General features: G+C 33.2%; 1 protein-coding gene across 1 annotated transcript; it reads right to left on the bottom strand.

Moving 5' to 3' along the window:
- Window positions 1-1,812: 1,812 nt before the first annotated feature.
- LOC126821043 (tax1-binding protein 1 homolog) lies at window positions 1,813-15,400 on the bottom strand. The gene is made up of 3 exons (XM_050549333.2): window positions 15,239-15,400; window positions 5,625-6,645; window positions 1,813-5,203 (listed from the first exon to the last, which is right to left on the bottom strand). The coding sequence occupies exons 2-3, from the start codon at window positions 6,577-6,579 to the stop codon at window positions 4,317-4,319; spliced, it is 1,842 nt and encodes a 613-aa protein (XP_050405290.1). The 5' UTR covers window positions 6,580-6,645; window positions 15,239-15,400; the 3' UTR covers window positions 1,813-4,316.
- Between the last annotated feature and the right edge of the window lie 412 nt (window positions 15,401-15,812).

Below are 15,812 nucleotides of genomic sequence, written 5' to 3'. Positions count from 1 at the left end.
AAACCGTTCTATTATATCACCGTTACATCCTAAGGATGACTGAGTTAGAATTTCGTGAAAATCGGCCCAAAATTGACAGACAAAATGGCCGCCGTTCGTTCCCAAATAGCGTAAGAATATGGTATATCAAGGTTGTGGACCCTATAGGGGTCACAATTTTTATCCGATTTTGTTGAAACTTGAAATGTAAGTTTATAACCCAAAGATCTCGGTTCCTTTCGATATTCGTGCATATCGGACCGTAACTTCCTGAATTATGGCCCCTGATTGTACGAAAAATCATGTTTTTAGCTTGTGGACCCTATAGAAGTCATAATTTTTATCCGATTTAAAAAATCGTTCTATTATATCACCGTTACACCCTAAGGATGACTGAGTTCGAATTTCGTGAAAATCGGCCCAAAATTGACAGACAAAATGGCCACTGTTCGTTCCCAAATAGCGTAAGAGTATGGTATATCAAGGTTGTGGACCCTATAGGGGTCACAATTTTTATCCGATTTTGTTGAAACTTGAAATGTAAGTTTATAACCCAAAGATCTCGGTTCCTTTCGATATTCGTGCATATCGGACCGTAACTTCCTGAATTATGGCCCCTGATTGTACGAAAAATCATGTTTTTAGCTTGTGGACCCTATAGAAGTCATAATTTTTATCCGATTTAAAAAAACGTTCTATTATGTCACCGTTACACCCTAAGGATGACTGAGTTCGAATTTCGTGAAAATCGGGCCAAAATTGACAGACAAAATGGCCGCCGTTCGTTCACAAATAGCGTAAGAATATGGTATATCATGGTTGTGGACCCTATAGGGGTCACAATTTTTATCCGATTTTGTTGAAACTTGAAATGTAAGTTTATAACTCAAAGATCTCGGTTCCTTTCGATATTCGTGCATATCGGACCGTAACTTCCTGAATTATGGCCCCTGATTGTACGAAAAATCACGTTTTTAGCTTGTGGACACTAAAGAAGTCATAATTTTTATCCGATTTAAAAAAACGTTCTATTATATCACCGTTACACCCTAAGGATGACTGAAATCGAATTTCGTGAAAATCGGACCAAAATTGACAGACAAAATGGCCACCGTTCGTTCTCAAATAGCGTAAAAATATGGTATATCAAGGTTGTGGACCCTATAGAGGTCACAATTTTTATCCAATTTTTTTGAAACTTGAAATGTAAGTTTATAACCCAAAGATCTCGATTCCTTTCGATCTTCGCGCATATCGGACTGTAACTTCCTGAATTATGGCCCCTGATTGTACAAAAAACCGCATTTTTAGCTTGTGAACCCTGTAGAGGTCATAATTTTTATCTGATTTAAAAAACCGTATTATTATATCACCGTTACACCCTAAGGAAGGTTGAATTTGAATTTCGTGAAAATCGGCCCAAAATTGACAGACAAAATGGCCGCCGTTCGTTCTCAAATAGCATAAAAATATGGTATATCAAGGTTGTGGACCCTATAGAGGTCACAATTTTTATCCGATTTTGTTGAAACTTGAAATGTAAGTTTATAACACAAAGATCTCAGTTCCTTTCGATATTCGCGCATATTGAATTGTAATTTCCTGAATTATGGCCCTTGATAGTAGGAAAAATCACTTTCTTGTTAGCTTGTTCTCTATCCATCTCTCAAAAATGTGGGCGTATCCTGCCTGGCAGCCGCTGGTTTAGACTGAATATGATCACCAAAGACTTTCCTTATAACATAACCCCGATTATATTCGTGTACTCTTATCAAATCAAATATCTGATGTTCACAATTGGTGCAAGGCATATAATAAAAAAACCACAATATCTTCATTATTATACTTTTATTAACATAACAATTTGTTTTAAACGTAAAAGAATAATATATCTAGCAAATTGATGTGAAGAAATAAATACCAAACGTGAGTAATATTTTTGTTATAAAAATCTGAAATAATCTGCTGCATGTATATTAAACATACACTAAGCAAGAGCTAAATCTTCCTATTGCAGGTCTTTCTTTAGGCCTGAATGTCATCTAATTTATTAATTAGACATTAAATAACTTATCCAGACCATAATCAACTCTTGATGTCATCGCTAGCCTGCAATGTTTATTGGATTAGTTTCCGATTTGCTGTTCGACTTCCATTCATGATGATCGAGGCTAGGCCAAAAATTCAATATTAGCTAAAATCTCGGTTAAGAGTGGATCAATTTGACTGAAATTTTCAGCAAATTGCCTTTATATTACCTAGTTTTTAACTATTATAGTGAGGAATGCCAGCTCTTTATCTAATCTTCCATAATGTATCTTTAACATTAACAATATTAATAAAGAATAAACTCGCCCATATAACATAACTTATATATGGTTACATGTACACAAGATATTTAAGACTATAAATAATGTCTGGTTATATCCAGATTCAAACAGAACTGGTCTTCTTTATTAAAGCCACACATCTGTGCCAAATTTCATCAAAATTGGATGATCACTGTTGATTTTGTGCATGTATTCATTCATATGATGTTCAAAGACAAAATATGTAGACACCAATAATCCAATAAAAATGTTCACAACCTCTACTCAGTTTTTTTTAAAAATCACTTCACAAATAATTTTTGGAAACCCGAAAGAGTAATTGACTGACAGAATTTAAAACTACACATTTTCATTAAAAGTCTTAACATAAATATTTCAAATGGAAAAAAGTTTATCCATTTAGTAGTGAAGTAGCATACAATTTAAAAAAAAAATAGAATGAACAAAATATAAACTGTCTTTATACATGAATTACAGTGTTGTAGATTGCGATTTATATTATATTTCAGAATTTAACAGTACATATGCAAATATTACTCATAGATTGTAGTTCCGTAAATAATTTTATGACAAGGTACAAGTTTGATCTACTAGTTCCTCATATACCCAAACCCAACACCAGTAGCAGTTACTAAGTTAGCATCTTCGACTCTAATATCTAAAGACACATTTTGGGAGGGTACAGTTACTGCAGTACCCTCAAAATCCTGCCTTAGTTGAAACAGGGATAAGGCAGATTCATTAAATTTTTATCCATGGTTAACTGTAGGTGTTCAGCTGGTTATATTTCTCCTCGAAATGTCGTTAGTAACAGTGTGATAATTTGCTAATCATTATCATAGCTAGTATTATAGATCTCTAAAAACTTAGCATCTCATAACTGCATGGTATATTGCTTATGAAAGTTTAAATATTCTTGACACTATTTTTGAGGAGAGTATTTTGATGATGAACTGGTAAAGTTAGATCTTTGGTATGCAATGTTCTCATGCTAGAAGCACACAGACTAATTTGACACCAGCAATCCCAAAATGTTGACGAAAATATTACCTTTTCATACATATATTACACAGTTATGATATAGTAATAACAAAATATACAAATTTCCAGGTCACAAGTTTTAACACCATGATAAGCCACAAACCAAACTTGTTATGTATGACATTATATTAACATTTATACATATTTACAACAATTATAGTCTTTAGTCCATTTTAGTTTATCACAGTTATCGCTGTTTATAGTGTACATGTACCTACATTATATTACAGATAAAGCAAGCACCACCTAATCATAATTATATACCTGTAGCAATATTTATGTTTTTATGAAAATTTATATCAGCCTATTTTACTGTCAAAAAACTATAGCACACCACAGCTCAAACATACATGTGTATGGTTAATTACAGTGTTTGGCCAATATGTATAATGTAGGCTATATCAAGGGCCTTTTCCAAACTCTCATTTTTCGATCCACTAAACTGTATTTTAAATTTTAAAAATAGGTTGCCAGGCAATGAAACATACGCCCACAGCAGCTAAATCTTTCGGGCAGCCAACAAGAGTTGTCGCATATTTTTACTTTTGTCGGTAATTTATAAAATACTAAAATCAGATTAAGAGTAACAACTCATTAAGTAATTATCAGAAAATCATTTGAATTTTTTCTGCCCATGCTAAGTTTAGTATACAAAACATTTAATATCATGGATTTAGCTATTCAAGTTATCAAAAATCATTGAAAATCAATATACTTGTTCATCTCAAGACCTTAAACTCTGTGTATCAACCTAAGTCAATCAAAACGATTATATATCGGCGTAAACACAGACTGAGGGAGGGACGGACCGACGACAATATACGACCACATTTCAATGTGGGCGTATAAAAAGAAAATATAATCAGCAATACATTCAAAGGATCTAGCACCATGATTCTATCATAGTTATTAATGACATCACTAAATCCATACCGGTACCATACATATCTTCTTCATATCTTTTATTTAGTTACCAGTATTAAGAATTTCAAAACCATCACCAATGGGGGCTTCTCCGAAATGAGCGTTGACGTGATTATCAACCATTATCTGTGCAACCGCTGGTGGGAAACGTTCGTTACACATTGGACATATTCTATCTGGTTCCGATTCTGTGGTTAACGTAGACGGCTGCTCATCAGCGTCAACACAATTAAACACATGCCTTTGAAAGTCACTGACACTTCTACGTGTAAAGTTTTCGCTACATACAGGACAAATCTGTTGTGTTACTTCAGGTATTAATGGTTGACAAGGGGCTGGTTGCTGGTATGGGGATGGTTGGTACGGTGATGGGGGTTGGTATGGTGACGGCTGGAAAGGAGAATCAGACCTGAAAGGAGGATTAACTCTACCTGGCTCAACAGACGAACCAGACGCTCTATGATCACCATAGCGATTTCGATCAACTTGGATGAATCCTGTTGTTTCTTTCTCAAAAACTGGTCCTGGCGCACTTTCTAATGTAAACTGCCTATCAGCGACTGAACGACTGCGTTGTAAATCTCTTTGATGACTTTGTTGTCGATAAATTACTTCCGACTGTGATTTAAACGGAAAATGTCCTGGGTTTTTGGTCTGTTGAACATTGTCATATACTTCTGGTAGATTGACTTGCAACTGTTGCGAGGCAGGAAGGCATGATGACATGGGTCGTGGATCAAAAGCGCTTCGAACAGATTCTTCACTACCTGTTCCACCATTGTTCCTTAAATTTACACCATTTGACAGATTAGGGTTACTGTCCTCCAACTCAACAACTCCATTACAGCTTGAATTACTTGCCCTTCTTCTTCTCCCCAGTGACATACTTGTGCTCTCTTCTAAAATCTTTCTTATTGCAGGATTTTCTTCTACAAATATAAGAAAAAGTAATGTCATTAACACAAAATACAATTTTTTGCTATTGTTTAAAAATTTTTCCAAGGAATGCATCTAAGTACTACAATTATGGACTAACATCCACTTCCATCCAAGATAATTATGCAGATATTATCAAAGCAAATGTTATATTTTGATGGTTTTGATGTACCTTCCTGAAAAGTTGACACAAAAGTTAAAAAAAAATCTAAACTCTAACAGTTTTTGGGGCAGAACAACAGACTTAGATGAATTAATTCTTTGAAAATGAAAAACAAGAAAATATTGGTCCAGGCATCATTTTAAAGTACCTGGTAGGTTTTGTACTTTCTAAGCTGAACTTAGTTTCACTAACCTTTTTATTTTGTTTACCTGTATAATTTATAGGTTACACGAAAGGAAGGATTTACTTACCTATTTTTTTAAGAGCAGCATGCTGTTTTTCAATTGTTGTTTTCAAGCTTTTAATATATTGTTTTAACTTTTTGAGTTCATCTGTTGCTGGTAGAGAAGAGTTCAACGACAACATTGAAAGTTGATCAACTTCATTTGTCATCCCTCTTGTCAAGCCATTTGATGCATATGTACCGATACCAAACGATGCTATAGTACCATTACTAAGTGCCAGACTTCCAGCCGGACTACTTTCGATTCTACCAGTAAGTTTCTGTTTTAAAAGTGTATTTTCACTTTTACAATGTTTTAATTCATTTGCTAACTTATTATTTTCTTCCTTCAGCTTTTTACACTCGTTGCGCATGTTTATAATTTCCTGTTGCAAATCACTACCTTTAATGGATTCCAACTGTCGAACCCTCTCTTTATAATCTTCGATCTTTCTCTGAAGATATTCCATTGTATCCCGTTCCTGTGACTGATCATTTTCTGCCATTTGTCTAACGGATTTCAAACTTTCTTCAAGTTGAAATTTTTTTGCAGTTACAGTTTTCACTTCAAATTCCGCAACCATCAATTTACGCTGTAAATTAGCCACTTGACCTTTCAGCACACCAATGTCTGTATCATTGTTATCATGTGCATTCTTACCACTTCCCTCGGAACTAACAAACAAAAATGAATCAGATTCGCTAAAATCCATCCCAGTGTTAAGGTTGGAATTTTCCAACTCTTTTATTTTCTTTGCTTGGCCTTCGGATTTTATGTAAAGTTCATTAAATCTGGATTTCAATTCATCATACGCCTGACGAAAAACTTGCACCGATTCAGAATTATCTGTTGCTGTGTTCCTTAATTGAAAATTTTGGAATATAATGTCAGCCTCGTCTTCATAGCCGTCATCATTTGTGTCTGATGAACGATTTATAATACTGATGTCTTCTTCATTGTGTCCTTGATTGGCACTAGCCATATCACACAAAATACTTAATATAAACAAAATTATCACCAATTAACAACTGTTGAGCTCTTTTTAATTCTGAAAAAAAAAAAAAAAAAAGTTTAATTTTTGAGTTTGGTAAATCTTATCACTATAGAGCTTTGAGGACACACTTAATTATATATTTATGAAGACCCACTAAGTCAAAATAAACCACCTTTTAACCAATTAAACTACTCACTTTTCAATAACTTCAATAAGAATAAGATATATATTGTTCAGATCTTGTTACACTAAGAATTACATCCCTGTGACATGTTAGTGTGATTTTTAGTGAAACAGGAGTCAGAAACCAGTCTGTATGTTTCACACTTATAAGGTACATGTAGCCTGTACTGGTAATTCATTGGGTTTTTTTTAAGAAAAAAAGAATTTTATATCAACACTTATAATATCAAATTCAAAACAAACAGATTGAGACATGTTAAAAGATAATAAATATTAGGCTTTAACAAATAACTTTGTAAACATAGGCCTACCAGGTTCCCCAATCCATTTTTAAATTAAATAAAATGTTGTTTATATAAAAAAAAAACTTTACTAATCTTATGTAATATATATCTATAGTATAACTTATTTCCCTATTCATATTCAAATAACTATTTTCATCTTAGAATATATATCTATAGGATAACTTATTTTATTCTTTATATTCAAATAATATTAGATTTAAACTTTACCTATCACTACCGGTGTATATAAGCTTATACTAGAATATCCATTACTTATAGTACTTATACTACACCAACATCATAATAACAGTAAATTTACCTGATCTATTTATAGTAACAAGGTAATAAAGTAAATCTATTGCTGTAGATAAGTGTCATGGTCTTGTGACAGAACTTTCATAAATATGATTTTGTTAACAGATCATGGTCAGCTGACAATAGCATTTATTAGGTTAATAACAAGTTTTATATTTCTATAATATATTCTTAATCTGTTTAATTCATAATGGTTTTACTAATCCTTTCAAAATACTGATTAAATATATTGTTTGGTATTCAGTATTCTTCTTTCAGTTTACATAACCATCAATCAGGGACTATACACGGAAATCTATATTAGTGTTTTAAAATACACAACCATCAAGTTACAACTTACATGTATGATTGGAGAATCTCACATTCTATTTCAAATTTAAGATTTTTTTTTCTTGTTTTATTCATTGTAATACATACTAAGTACGTATAACTTTAAATTTTATTTTTCAAGGTCATGAAGCATCATACATTCAGTTACAATTCAATTTTCAAAATGCAACCATTTGTTAACACTGTAATTTAGACATCTTGTTATGTAAGGGTGGGACCATCATTAAATAAAATAGGTTGCCTGGCAACGTAACATATGCCCACAGCAGCTAAATCGTCCGAGTGGTCAACAGATCAGATTATAATTTTCGTCCTTTGAGGATTCACAAGGTACTACAAACTGAAACAAAGCTGTAAACCCTGGAAGTAATATACAAAAATTGTTGAAATTTGACAGCCTTTTTCATTTTACTACTTTAAATAATGCGTATATAAATTTTATATAGATTGGATGATGACTTATCATTCGAGCATTCACATTGTTCAACAAAGTAAAACAGGGTTCACAAATCAAAAAGTAATTATTGGAAATTACTGAAATTCACTAGGCTTCTTCGTTTACTAATTTAAATGATAAATATAAATTTCATACAGATCGGATGATAACTTTTGTCGTTAGAGCGTTCACTGAGTTCGACACAGTGAAACAAGTGCCATAACTCTAGATGTATTTAGCGGAAATCGCTGAAATTCAATTGGCTTCTTCGTTTTACTAAATTAAACGATGAACATAAATTTCATACGGATGATAATAAAGTTAAACAAAGGCCATATCTCCAGAAGAAATTAACGGAAATTATTAAAATTGAATAGACTTCATCTCACTAATATAATCAACATATATCAATTTCAAACCAATCTGATGATATATGTAGTCTGTAGAGTGTTCACAATAAATTGTGGACAACAGACGGACGCGACGACAATATAAAAATGAAATGGGGTTTAACATCCTACTTTATTGAGCTAATGAAGATGAGCATACGCCATAGAGTTTCTGTGAGAGAAATTAGGTCCGGACAGAAGCATTACGGCATAATCTTATTTCGAAATCTTTTACATGCACGCCAATGTATACACATTGGACCATTCAACAATTTAGTACTGAGAAAATAAAATACCAGCATTACAGAATGTAATTTGTGTGTTTATGATGAAACCAACCCCTTGCTACTGCTTTGTCATAAATTATCTGACAATATGTCATAAATCATAATTTGGCATGTAATGTAACAATTCTACAAAATGTTTGGTTTGAGCAGGAAAGGGATTCGGTTTATTCTTGAAATATAACATTGTGTTTCAATTACTGTATCCTTCATTTTAGCAACATACATGTAGATACATGTCCTTATCAATGGCCTTTATCATTCAAATGTTCACAACAGTTTAGGTTTATCACTATTATTTTAATACATGTACATACCCAGTTACTGTATATAGTGTTGAAATAGACATACGGCATGTGATGTTGACATACATGTCTTTACATACACCACATAAACAAATAATGACTAACGATGGTAGGCTTAATGCTCAAATTTACATGCACATTGACGTTTTTTTATTAAGGAAATTTCTAATTTTACTATCTGTGGATGTCCACAAAATTATATTTTACCTAAACTGATATTAAACTGGGGGGATGGAATATATCTATTATTGGTAAAACAAAAACTTGGTTGATGCATTTTTGTCTATTTTTTTTATCCTAGATCTATTACTGACATATTGTCTGGCATTATCATATTCCAGAAGTTGTTTTAATTTAATCAGACCATCATAAAGAAACTTTTAAACCTATTTTGATTGCAAAAATTTATTCATAGTCATCCCAAATGAAGAAAGGCATCTCAACTATCAAAAACCTTGTAACAGTTTGTCAGGTACAACTAAAATCATTATTTCTATGCTTGCTTATGAGAATCCTCATACTCTCAATTGTTTAAAGGCGTGATGCATCATTTAGCGCTATATGAGTCCCTTGAAAACTACAAAACATGTGTTCTGAAAGTTGAATCTCTAATAGGAATAAGGGTCCAATTTTGTTCAGTATTTATAAAGATATGATAAATTGAAATGTCTTCAATCTGCCACCACGGTCTGCCAAGACCTTATAATTCAACCATAGAAAGATAATTATAAGGTCTTGACAGACTATGGTGACATTGTCTGTTATGATGGTTATTTACTGTATCAACATAAAGTCCTATAGTTAGCTGAATCAAGTGTTTTAATTTAAGAATAAGAAGACACCCCCCCCCCCCCCCCAACCTATTGATGAACTGTCAACAGCAATAAGAGCCCAATTAAGGTGGTTACCAATAAAAGATGGCAGCTGAGAAACCTGATGGACCTACTTTAGATCTAACTGAATCCAAGCCGAAAGATTATCTAATGTTTGTATTTGATTTTGTTTCTTAATTAAATCTTATATAATTAATTTGAGTAGATCTACCGTACATTTATTTAGCATAGGTATTAAGCTGTGAGAAATTTGACATTTCAGAGAAAATACAAATGACACATCAAGCCTTTAAAAGATATATTCCTTTGACCATGACCTGCTCACTGACAAACCACCATAGCTACTGGGAAAACATTTCTTACAAACTATGAATGGGAAATCCTATTTATATTTCAAATCTAAACATAGACACAAGCTTGTCCTGCCTAGTTATATAAACTTATTCTTTCAAACCATTCTGTTTTTCCTGGGTGTTTTTTTAGCTGTACCTTTTCTTTTTAAGCAAAGGTGTCTATGCTGAATCTAAAATCAATGTGAACAACTCCCAGTTAAGTTTTAAAAATTCCATCTAGAGCTTTATGAATGGAAAGTAACCTCTAACTAATGTCCATGTAAATATTTTGGGAATTCGATGAGGTTCATCCTTGTTATACCCTCACCATAATAAACTATCTCTCAGAATTTAAAATATTCCACCAAGAATTCTATTCTGCATTTACATTCACAAGATTCTATAAATCTGAACATAAACAATATTATAAAGTTTTACCAAATTCAGTAGAGCCTGGTCCTAGCACAATAAAAAAAGATATTAAATTGTGATAAGACTGTTGTTGTTATATATTTGTAATAAGTATATTGGACATAACTCAAAGATAAATATTTATAATCAGATAACAACAATCAATAGTCAATTTACACTTAAACTTTCACAGATTTTTTATTTATGTAAAAACAAATTATTTTGTCTCCTGCCACTTAAAGAACCTGTATAACAGGTTCAAACAAAACTTTTTTAACTTCACTCAACTACATTTGATAGCATCCAACATTTATTTCAGTCTCAACAATGTCAATCATAAGTAGCCCCGGACTTTCGAAATGTTACCTTATTTGGTACGAAAGGGCATCAAGTGTGAACTAGAGTAAAGATAGGTTGCCAGGCAACGAAACATACGCCCACAGCAGCTAAATCATCCGGGCAGTCAACAAGAGTTGTCGCATATTTTTACTTTTTTTCGGTAATGAAACATTTATAATATTAATACACTAAAATCTGATTAAGAGTAACAACTCATTAAGTAATTATCAGAAAACCATTAGAATTTGGTGGTTTTTTTATAAAGTTCTGCCCCATGCTAACATTTAGTATACAAAACTTTTGATATCATGGATTTAGCTTAAACTCTGTGTATCAATCTGAAGTCAATCGGATGATAACTTTAGCCTCAAGACCGTCACAAGATTTTTCAAAGTGATCAAGGGCCATAACTTTGGCAGTAATTATCAGAAATCGTTGAAAATCGATAGGATTCTTTGTCTCGTGACCTCAAACACTGCGTATAAATTTAAAGTCAATCGATATTACCTTTAGCCTCTAGAGCGTCAATCGGATATTAACTTTGGCCTCTAGGGCGTCAACAAGATTTTTTGAAGTGATCAAGGGCCATAACTCTGGCAATAATTATTGGAAATCGCAGAAAATCAATAGGCTTCTTCATCTCATGACCTTAAACACTGTGTATAAATCTAAAGTCAATCGGATATTAACTTTAGCCTCTAGAGCGTCCACATGTGGGCGTATAAAAACCATGTCTTTCCATTACAGTGTATAATAAATATTTATCAAACGACAATAATATTAATATAGAGAATACTTATTTATAAGTTAGTAAGATGAGTCATTCGGAGTCATCAACTAAAATAAAGGCTTGTTACAATTACATGTATGTTAATCACAGATTACTTCTATCCTTTAATTTATTAAAGTCACAGTTACAGCTTGTTTTAAAGAGAGTGTATGGCATGTTTAATTACACTCTTACTTTACTATGTCATTATCTGAAGATCAATTTGATTAAAACACAGAGCCTATTTTTATAGTTCAAAATTTCGTTTTACTTGTCTTTACTACACTAGGATGCGGAAGAGTTGTTATAATGTATAAGCCGCGTTCTGGGTGATGTGAGGGATCAGCCAGAGTTTTTGGCGTGCAATGTACGGAACTGTGGGTACATGTATCCTACTAGAAACATCAATCAATGCTGACTCGTTAATCAAATGTCTGATGTCATAAGGTCAAAAGCTGCCTGTATGACCCCTGACGCGACTGCTCACTACAACTGGACAGATCTAGTAGAGACAATCGAAAGTGTAAAAAAAACGAAACGAAATATAGATCTGTATTTTAATGAGATTGTGCAAAGTTCAAGATACAGGGTAATGGATCTAACCAGTTTCATGACTGCAATCAATTACGGCTCCCAGACACAAGTTTAAACGAACTGTAAACTTCTCTCTGGGAGCAGAGATTGGACTGCAATGTACACAAAACCCTTTTTACTTTGTCACTGTGTTGATATAAACAATATTATCTTACTAAAAAAAATAATTCCAAAATTTAATCTTTTTAAAATGAAAATGATTTTATTTTGAACCAAATTTTTTTCAACCATACCATGTATATGTGGGCCTAATGTCTAGTCAATATCATTATTTTCCTCCAAAAAGATATAATAAAACAGTTTCACTTTAAATTGCTTTTTCAATGAGTTTGACTATAAATATCTTAGCATGTACACATATATTACGGATGCGCAATAAATCATTCACCGTAATTCTAAGCCTCTTGAAATGGGAGGTCATCATGTCTTTGTAGCCACATGTGTGATATTGTGTGCTGAAAAATATCAATAAAATAAAGGGTTCTTAACATGTAATACAGGCCTACTTAAAGGTGAACTCTAGTCATTGTGGATTTTTCATGTTATAATCATTATCTAGGACAATGTCTGTCACCATCAATATCTTTGATCATACTTTTTGTGTGTGTGATAAATCTGTTACTTAAAAGGCCAAAATGGATGAGCATGGTAGAAACTATTTTCAATAAAATATCTGAAATCTGCAACAGCTAAAGTTCTCCTTTAACTAATTAAATGACCCAATTGTTTGACCTTGACCATTTGGCCATTAAGACCAAATGTTTGTTTTGGCCAAAATCCTGCACATTTTAAGGGTTAATATGGTTTGGCATATTATTAACACAAAACAAACAACAGAACAGGATCTTGCTATCAGTGTGACATTGTGGTTTCAACATTAAAAAATTAACAATAGGAGAGTTATGGCCCACCTACTTTACTTGGTCGGACCAGCGTTAAAATTTAAAACTAATCATAATCATATAATTTTGAGTTATTAATAAAATAGTTCATTAACCATGCTATCCAGGATGAATTTATGTAATATATACTACATCTTTAGAAAGCTATATATAGAGAAGTATGGTACCATAGTCAATATATTGCCTGATGGACTGAATTGAATTTATCTGCAAAATCACAACCGACTTGTAAGTAATTGTATCAATTCAATTTCAAACCTATGTACAAATAAGAGAAAAAATGTTTAACATTTTTCATATTATATTCAAATGATATTAAATTATTTCAGTAAGAGAATCAGCCATATAATTTGATATCTAATCTATAACTTTTTTAATAAGATATTTTGAACACAATTTAACCACCAAACAATGCGAATATGAAATGACCTTGCACAAGAATTATGAAATCTACCAATCGCGAGACCCAATTCTATCAGACAATTTAATAATAAGTGCCATCTAGCTATCAAGGTAGCAGGCATCGATATTTCCGCGCACATGCGCACGCAGGCACATTTGCTTTAAAAAAAAATTTTGCGGGCACATTTTTAAAGATGTAGCCACGCCGGGCGGCGCCTGCGCCCGGCACTATTTTTTGCCGCCCAGCACAAAGAAAAAATCGAAGAAAGCCGCCCAGTCGTATTTAAACCCCTTCGTCCTTCTCTGTACACAAACTCGGCGCTCAAAATTTACCACGGCAATTAAACGGCAAAGCCATGGTAAAAGTTAAACTAAAAGCCGACGTACGCAAACCATGTCTGTCACGGCATAATTTATTTTTGTGTGCCGTAGTAGACCCTATCATCCCAAATTAGATTAAAGAAAGATGTATTGGTATTTTGATTATTTATACTTAGAAGATGTTTAGGCCTAGGTATATTCATTTTACAATTATTCTACGGTCTTTATATTTGTTTATTTGCCGTAAATAGGTCACCCAGACCAATTTACGGCACTCCAATGTTACAGGTTTGAATGTCGTAATTGTCCAACACGTGCCTGCAAATTTTCATGATGTTTCTTATTTTATTTCTTACCTGTGTTGACCGTGGATTTGCTACGGCCCGAGAGTAGGACTAGGAGGACGATGAGAGCTTTCTCAGTTTCTGCCTGACCTGATTCTCATCCCACCGTAATAATAAATAATATTCGTGAGACACGTACAACAACATTACAAACAAGTCAAATAATACAACGTGTTTTAATTATCAATATCTACCTGTTGTCATAATTCGTTGTACTCAAATAAAACACAAACACCGTTTTAAGAATAGTTTTAATTTTTAATCTCAAAGTAATAAAGTAATATTTGAAAAAAAACAAAACAACAAAACAACAAATACTGAAAGGTCCTCATATCCAGAGAAACAGCTAGAGTGGGGCGGGACAATTTTATGCTCGGTCGGGTGGTGTCAAAAAGTTTTTAGATCCCTGTATCATTGATGAAAATTAAGTAAATTTGGTAAAATTTGAATATATAAATGGAAATTTGATTTGCACTGAACCAAATACAAAAGGCAGCAGATGCTCTGAAAATACACCAAGAAGGGTTTAATTTTCATAAAAGACCACGCCCCGCTCCCAAAAATTTTTTTGCCTCGCTCCGCTTGCCAGATATATTTATACACCACTCACCAAATCATGGCTACATCCATGTGTTTCAGTATGACCCTGCAGGCACATTTTCAAGTGTGTGCGCAGGCACACTCAACTTTTATAGAGCCCGGCAAGGTAGTCAAGTTACTGCATGAACAAATAAAATCACCTCTGCTTATTATAATATACGTAGTGGCCTGCCTTGACTTTACCATAGTCACATTGACGTCATGTGACCTAGTAGTATTCTTTCGAAGACATTACATTGCACATTATTACTTAACTTTTTGATAGTGTACTTACCATTTTTACAATCATAGCTGTTTCACGAGCGGTCTACAATAATTTCTCTTGTCGCTGTGGCTCTAAATAAGGTGATTTTGGGCGTTAATATTTCAAAGACGAATTAAAATGATTCGGAATTTCCAATAACGCCTAGCCTGTATAGAAAAATTAACCAGTCTTTGAGAGGCAATGGGAATTTTCCATCCGGGGAGATACTTGATATTCGAACAACCGGAAATGCGTAACAGTCGGGGAATTCCCACAGAGTAAAAATACTATCGCCAATCGATTTGAATTAGTGGAGATGTCATGTGACAGTATGGTCGATCTCAAGTACTTTGATGAGTTCGTTAAATCATAGAACTAGAATATTCTAGTTCTATGGTTAAATGCGCCGATTAGCTGTAAACAATTCTTGTTTCTGGACCATGAAGGATATATACACGCCTCTAAAAAAAAAAACACGTGATCACCCGATCAAATCGTCAAAACGCACCTACTACTTAAGGCGTTTTTAATTTAAAAGAAACCGATAATGGCTAATCGATTTGCAAATCCTTTTCAAACACATGTATGACATTTACGTCAAAAA

This window comes from Patella vulgata, chromosome 5 (genome assembly GCF_932274485.2).
Source record: "Patella vulgata chromosome 5, xgPatVulg1.2, whole genome shotgun sequence".
NCBI lineage: Eukaryota > Metazoa > Mollusca > Gastropoda > Patellidae > Patella > Patella vulgata.
The sequence above is the reverse complement of the archived record's forward strand: the minus strand, read 5'-3'. Positions and strand labels throughout refer to the sequence as shown.